This window comes from Entelurus aequoreus, linkage group LG15 (assembly GCF_033978785.1).
Source record: "Entelurus aequoreus isolate RoL-2023_Sb linkage group LG15, RoL_Eaeq_v1.1, whole genome shotgun sequence".
Classification (NCBI taxonomy): Eukaryota; Metazoa; Chordata; class Actinopteri; order Syngnathiformes; family Syngnathidae; genus Entelurus; species Entelurus aequoreus.
This window is the reverse complement of record NC_084745.1, coordinates 5,871,107-5,878,850: the sequence shown is the minus strand read 5'-3', so window position 1 is coordinate 5,878,850 and position 7,744 is coordinate 5,871,107. Positions and strand designations below refer to the sequence as shown.

Genomic DNA, 7,744 nt, shown 5'->3' with positions numbered 1-7,744 from the left:
GTAGAAGGCCTTCGCACTTCTTTGGTAGCCTGATGAGGTGATGTTGGCTGATCCTCCAGGGTACAGAACTCTGTTGATACACAAATAGCACACACATTTAAAAACAGCATTTTGACCAGAATTAATGTAGTACATGTGGGTCTACAATAAGAGCAGAACACTCCCGTCATATAGAAGATCTTTGACTTGCATTAATTTCAGTTGGTTCTCAAAAACAGCAAGGGACTCCTGTCACAGAGAATATTTTACTTGTGTTTTTCTTAGTCCGCCATCAAAAACAGCAGTGCCTGTCCTATAGACACAATCTGACTAAGGTTTTCGCAATAGGTCCTCAAAAACAGCTGAGGACTTCTGTCATATGAAGAATCTTCGACTAACATTTTTACAGTGGTTCTCAAAAACAACGTTATCAGTCCTGTCATGTATAGGATTTTTGAATACTGTTTTTATACTACGTCCTCAAAAACAGCAGAGTGCACCTGCCGTATAGAAGATACTTGACCAGGGTTTTTGCAATAGGTCCTCAAAGACAGCAGCGTGTGCCTGCCATATAAAGGAAATTTGACCAGGGTTTTTGCAATAAGTCCTTAATAACAGCAGAGTACTTCCGTCACATAAAGAATATTCGACTAAAATGTTTCCAGTAGTCTTCAATAACAAAGCAGTCCTGTCGTGTTTTGACTCGTGTTTTTGTACTACGTCCTAAAACCATATAGAGGACACTTGATAATAGGTCCTCAAAAACAGCAGATTGTGCCTGCCATATAGAGGAAATTTGACCAGGATTTTTACAATAGTTCCTCAAAAACAGCAGAGTGCGACTGCCATATAAAGGAAATTTGACCAGGGTTTATGCAATAGGTCCTCAAAAACAGCAGAACACTTCTGTAAAATAAAGAATCTTCAACTGAAATGTTTCAGTGGTCCTCAAAAACAGCGAAGCACTGTTTTTTTTACTACTACTCAAAAACAGCAGATTTTGCCTGCAATGTATATTTGACCAGAGGGGTTCTCAAAAACAGCAGTACAATTCTGTCAAATAAAGAATCTTCAACTGAAATGTTTCAGTGGTCCTCAAAAACAGCGAAGCACTGTTTTTTTTACTACTACTCAAAAACAGCAGATTTTGCCTGCAATGTATATTTGACCAGAGGGGTTCTCAAAAACAGCAGTACAATTCTGTCAAATAAAGAATCTTCAACTGAAATGTTTCCAGTGGTCTTCAAAAATTGTAAAGCACTCTTGTCACATAGAGGATGTTTGACAAGTTTTTGTACTACGTGCGCCTACCATATAGTGGATATTTCACTCGTATTTTTTGTAGTAGGTCCTCAAAAACAGCCATATATGGATGTTTGAAAAACATTTTGCCATTTAAAGAATCTTCGACTAACATTTTTCCAGTGGTCCTGAAAAACAGCAAAGCACTCCTATCATGTAGAGGATCTTTGATTCGCGTTTTTCTACAACGTCCTCAAAAACAGTAGAGTGCGCCTGCCATACAGAGGATATTCTACTAGCATTTTTGTAATAGGTCCTCAAAAACAGCAAAGCACTCATGCTATTAAGTATATGGATCTTTAACTAACATTTTTGTAGTAGGTCCACAAAAACAGCTAAGCCCTTCAGGGGTGTACGGTGCGAAAAATGTACTCGCATATGCGACTAAAAATAGACTGTGCGACTTAAAAAACAAAACAAAAACTGTCGCACATGTGCGAATAGGGATTTCAACCATTTCATTGCACATTGCTCCTAAAAGAAATCCATCCAAATTTGACTTGAGTAAAATGTTCGCCCACCTGTGTAACCTGTTGGGAAATACATTCATAACTCATAACCATAACTAAATGAACAAGTGATTGACGCGGAAGTACTGATCACACTGTGCGCACTGATAGCTGTGTGCTTTTCCCTTCCTCCTGCGCCATGCACAGAGGGGAGCCCCGCTCCTTCTCGTTCACACACTCAGGCGGACTCAGCCTTCCCAACACGGAATGAAAAAGATCTTTGTTGAAGGAACTTCTCAGTAAAAATCATTTTTTCACCACCTTAAAACTTGACACAGAGTGGCCGTGACAGCAACTTGAGGGTTCTAGGTTCGAGCCCCGCTTCCGCCATCCGAGTCACTGCCGTTGTGTCCTTGGGCAAGATACTTTAACCACCTGCTCTTAGTGCTGCCCACACTGGTTTGAATGTAACTTAGATAATGGGTTTCACTATGTAAAGGAAATAGCAGTCAGTATCTGGTGTGACCACCATTTGCCTCACACATTACAACACATCTCCTTCACATAGCGTTGACCAGGTTGTTGATTGTGGCCTGTGGAATGTTGGTCCACTCCTCTTTAATGGCTGTGCGGGGTTGCTGGATATTGGCAGGAAGTGGAACACGCGGTCGTATACGCCGATCCACAGCATCCCAAACATGCTCAATGGATGACACGTCCGCTGAGTATGCTGGCCATGCAAGAACTGGGATGTTTTCAGCTTCCAGGAATTGTGCGCAGATCGTTGCAACATGGGGCCGTGCATTGTCCTGCTGCAACATGAGGTGATGAGCCTCAGGCCTCAGGATCTCGTCATATCTCTGTGCATTCAAAATGCCATCAATAAAATGCACTCGCGTTTGTTTTCCATAACATACGCCTGCCCATACCATAACCCCACCCCCACCATGGGCCACTCCATTCACAACGTTGACATCAGCAAACTGCTATCTCACACGACACCACACACGCTGTCTGCCATCTGCCATGAACAGTGATCCCACCGTGAAGAGCACACCTCTCCAACGTGCCAGACGCCATCGAATGTGAGCATTTGCCCACAAACTGCAGTCAGGTCGTGACTCCGATGAGGATGGCGAGCATGCAGATGAGCTTCCCTGAGACGGTTTCCCACAGTTTGTGCAGAAATTCTTTTTGGTTATGCAAACCAATTGTTGCACCAGCTGTCCGGGTGGCTGGTTTCAGACGATCATGGAGGTGCACCTGCTGGATGTGGAGGTCCTAGGCTGGTGCCGTTACACATGGTTTGCGGTTGTGAAGCTGGTTGGCTGTGCTGCCAAATTCTTTGAAACGGCTTTTGAGACGGCTTATGGTAGAGAAATGAACATTCAATTAACGGGCAACAGCTCTGGTGAATATTCCTGCAGTCAGCATGCCTACTGCACGTTCCCTCTAAACTTGTGTTGTCTGTGGCATTGTGCTGTGCGATAAAACTGCACATTTCAGAGTGGCCTTTTATTGTGGGCAGCCTAAGGCACACCTGTGCAATAATCATGCTGTTTAATCAGCATCTTGATATGCCACACCTGTGAGGTGGGATGGACTATCTTGGCGAAGAAGAAACTAACAGATTTGTGAACAATAGTTGAGGAAAATGTATTTTGTGTAGTAGAAGTTTTAGATCTTTGAGTTCAACTCCTGAAAAATGGGAGCAAAAACAAAAGTGTTGCATCTATATTTTTGTTCAGTGTATGTGATTAACGTTTCAGTGATGAATCTTCAAAAACAGCTGAGTGCACCTGTCACACAGAAGATTTTTAGACGAGGGGTTTTGCAGTAGTTCCTGACGTTTCTGCCATGTAGAGCAGTGGTCCCCAACTACCGGGCCCCGGACCGGTACCGGTCTGTAGACCGATTAGTACCGGGCCACACAAGAAATAAAAAATTAAAATAAAATTGTGGGGTGTTTTTTTTTTATTAAATCAAAATCAAAAACACAATATATACATGATATATCAATACAGTCTGCAGGGATACAGTCCGTAAGCACACATGATTGTATTTCTTTATGACAACAACAACAAAAATTTAAATTAAAAAAAAAAAAAAAAAAAAAACATAAATTCCCCCCCCCCCCCCCCCCCACCCCCGGGACATATTTTCAAGCGTTGACCGGTCCGCAGCTACAAAAAGGTAGGGGGACCACTGATGTAGAGAATCTCTGACTAGCATTTTTTCCAATAGGTCCTCAAAAACACCAAAGCACTCATGTCATATTGAGATTTTATGAATAACATTTTTGCAGATCTTCAAAAACAGCAAAGCACTCATGCCATGTATGTCTTTTTGCGGTAGGTCCTCAAAAGCAAAGCATGCATATAGAAAATGTTTGATAAGTGTTTTTGTGGTAAATCCTCAAAAAACAGCACAGCGCACCTGTTATACAGAGGATCTTCGACAAGAGTTTTTGCAAATTGTTCCTCAAAAACAGCAGAGGGCCCATGTCATACAGAAAATCTTTGGCTATGTTTGTTGCAATAGATCCTTAAAACCAGCGGAGCACTTCTTCCATAGAGAGGATCTCCGACTAGGATTTTTCCAACAGATCTTCAAAAACAGCAACGCACTCACGTCATATACAGGATCTTTGACTAGAATTTTTTGCAGTTTTGCAACACACAGAGCACTCCTTTAATACACAGGATATTTTACTAATACTGTAGGTCCTCAAAAACAGCTATGTATGCCTGTCATACAAATAATCATTGACTAATATTTTTTCAGTAGGTCCTCAAAAACAACAAAGCACTCATGTCAAAGATTTTATGAACATTTTTGCAGATCCTCAAAAACAGCAAAGCACTCATGCCATATATGTATTTGTGCGGTAGGTCCTCAAAAGCAACGCACTCATGACACATAGAAGATGTTTGATAAATGTTTTTGTGGTAAATCCTCAAAAACAGCACAGCGCACCTGTTATACAGAGAAATTTTTGCAAATTGTTCCTCAAAAACAGCATGTCATACAGAAAATCTTTGACTATGTTTGTTGCAATAGCTCCTTAAAACCAGTGGAGCACTCCTTCCATACAGAGCAGTGGTCCCCAACCTTTTTGTAGCTGCGGACCGGTCAATGCTTGAAATTTACGGATTGTATCCCTGCAGACTGTATTGATAATGTATATATTGTGTTTTTTATGTTGATTTAATAAACAAACCATTTAAAAAAAAAAAAATTTCTTGTGCGGCCCGGTACCAATCGGTCCACGGACCGGTACCGGACTAGGATTTTTCCAACAGATGTTCAAAAACAGCAAAGCACTCACATCATATACAGCAGTGTTTTTCAACCTTTTTTGAGCCAAGGCACATTTTTTGCGTTGAAAAAATCCCGGAGGCACACCAGCAGCAGAAATCATGAAAAAACGAAACTCAGTTGACGTAAGAAGTCGTTGTCGCAATTGTTGGATATGACTTTAAACCATAACCAAGCATGCATCACTACAGCTCTTGTCTCAAAGTAGGTGTAATGTCACCACCTGTCACATAACGCCGTGACATATTTGGACTTTTTTGGTGTTTTCCTGTGTGTAGTGTTTTAGTTCTTGTCTTGCGCTCCTATTTTGTTGTGGATTGTCATGGCATTTACGTATGTACTTTGTGGACGCCGTCTGCTCCACACGCTGTAAGTCTTTGCTGTTGTCCAGCATTCTGTTTTTGTTTACTTTAATTTTTTCCCATTGAAAAAATTCTGAGGCACGCCACCAGGCCGAAAACATAAAAAAATGAAACTCAGCAGCCGATATTGACAATAAAAAGTCGTTCTCGCAATTGTTTGATATGAATTCCAACCATAACCAAGAATGCATCACTACAGCTCTTGTAAATGGTAAATGGGTTGTAATTGTATAGCGCTTTTCTACCTTTTTTATTGAGGAATAAAAAAGTACACCGACTTGTCTCAAAGTAGGTGTACTGTCACCACCTGTCACATCCTGCCGTGACATATTTGGAGTTTTTTGGTGTTTTCTTGTGTGTAGTGTTTTAGTTCATGTCTTGCGCTCCTATTTTTTTTGGTATTTTCCTGTAGCAGTTTCATGTCTTCCTTTGAGCGATATTTCCCGCATCTACTTTGTTTTAGCAATCAAAAATATTTAAGTTGTTTTTATCCTTCTTCGTGGGGACATTGTTGATTGTCGTGTCATGTTCGGATGTACATTGTGGACGCCGTCTTTGCTCCGCAGTAAGTCTTTGCTGTCGTCCAGCATTCTGTTTTTGTTTACTTTGTAGCCAGTTCAGTTTTAGTTTCGTTCTGCATAGCCTTCCCTAAGCTTCAATGCCTTTTCTTAGGGGCACTCACCTTTTGTTTATGGTTGGTTTAAGCATTAGACACCTTTTTACCTGCACAATGCCTACCGCTGTTTCCGACAGCTACAAAGCAATTAGCTACCGGCTGCCACCTACTGATATGGAAGAGTATTACACGGTTACTCTGCCGAGCTCTAGACAGCACCAACACTCAACAACAACACATCATTTGCAGACTATAATCACTGGTTTGCAAAAAATATTTTTAACCCAAATAGGTAAAATTACATAATCTCCCATGGCACACCAGACTGTATCTCACGGCACACAGCGGCACAGTGGTTGAAAAACACTGGTATACAGGATCTTTGACTAGAATGTTTGCAGTTTTGCAACACACAGAGCACTCCTTTCATACAGAGGATATTTGACTAATACTGTAGGTCCTCAAAAACAGCTGTCATACAAATAATCATTGACTAATATTTTTTCAGGAGGTCCTCAAAAACTGCAAAGCACTCTTGTCATATAGAGGATTGTCAAAAAATGTACATAGTAAACAACATAATTTACCCATTAATGGATTTGAATAGTCTCCTATATTCCTCCTCAGGCTGGTTGATCCTGTAGAAAAACACAACAAGGAAGGTTTAAACTTGAATGATTAATAAATATCAACATTTAATAGGGAAATGATAAAAACTGACTTAATTGGGACCACTCTGGCCCCTGCAGACTCCAAGAACTTGACATAAGAGGCAGCGATGTAAGAAGTCTGATTGTCTACAGGTGTGGAAAGATCCTGTGCCAGGATGCCTTTAAAAACACAAACTTGTCATTTTAAAGATGCCTTTAAAAACACAAACTTGTCATTTTTAATGATGCCTTTGAAAACACATAGGTGTCATTGTAATGAGAAAGAGTGAGTCCTGCGGTACTAAACTCACCGATGATAGGCTTGTCGTTCCTATTGGCTGTCGAGTAAAACGGTAGACATGCCAGATAAACGCAAAACAAAAGCACAAACATGGTTCTAAAAGTAAAACACGACCACTTGGTCCTCCAACAGCAGCAACGTCTTTGGGCGGCTTCAAAATCGTCAATAAAGTCCATCCGAATTCGGCCAGCGGGGTTAAAACAGTCGATTGTTTAAAGTTCATTCACCTTTCGACTTTCCACCCATGTTGCCAGCCCTTCTCTGCGTCATCACACCGGAAGTTCATTGACAAATGGAAAATAACAAATTATCGTACCAGAAGCTGACACATGATCGTATTTTGTGGAATATTGTCGTACATACTCGATTTGATCATCTGATGCAGCAAAACGTGACACTTACAATGCATTTTTACCGTTAAAATCACATTTTTGTTTGTTATGTATGATAAGCGTTGTTTTTTGATCGTACAGAGAAGGAAATCAACATTCCAAATACATTAATTTGTCATACGTCTGGCAACGCTGTGCCGGAAGTTGGTATAAGTGTCGTTATGTTCATGTATTTCAAAAATCATATTTACTATCATAATAAACATTTATTTTTAGATTTTTAATTTATGTAGCTATTAGCTGTCATTTAATTTGTTGTAGTCACTACATTTTGTGTTTCAATTTAAAAAATAAAATAAAATCATGAATTTATTATACTAACACAATATTTAAAAATAATTACAGTGTTTATTTTTTTATGAATAAATGTTGAAT

At 40.2% G+C, this 7,744-nt stretch overlaps 1 protein-coding gene across 1 annotated transcript in view; it reads right to left on the bottom strand.

Annotated features, from left to right (window-relative positions):
* The window catches only part of LOC133630357 (gamma-glutamyl hydrolase-like), a 22,094-nt gene extending 14,832 nt beyond the window's left edge, over window positions 1–7,262 (bottom strand). Inside the window, exons 1-4 of the mRNA XM_062021927.1 lie at window positions 6,988–7,262; window positions 6,748–6,856; window positions 6,614–6,664; window positions 1–70 (exon numbers count right to left, since the gene is read on the bottom strand). The exon at window positions 1–70 is cut by the window's left edge and continues 15 nt beyond it. Coding sequence (XP_061877911.1) covers window positions 1–70; window positions 6,614–6,664; window positions 6,748–6,856; window positions 6,988–7,153 — 396 coding nt within the window. The 5' untranslated portion in view covers window positions 7,154–7,262. The remainder of the gene's footprint in view (window positions 71–6,613; window positions 6,665–6,747; window positions 6,857–6,987) is intronic.
* Between the last annotated feature and the right edge of the window lie 482 nt (window positions 7,263–7,744).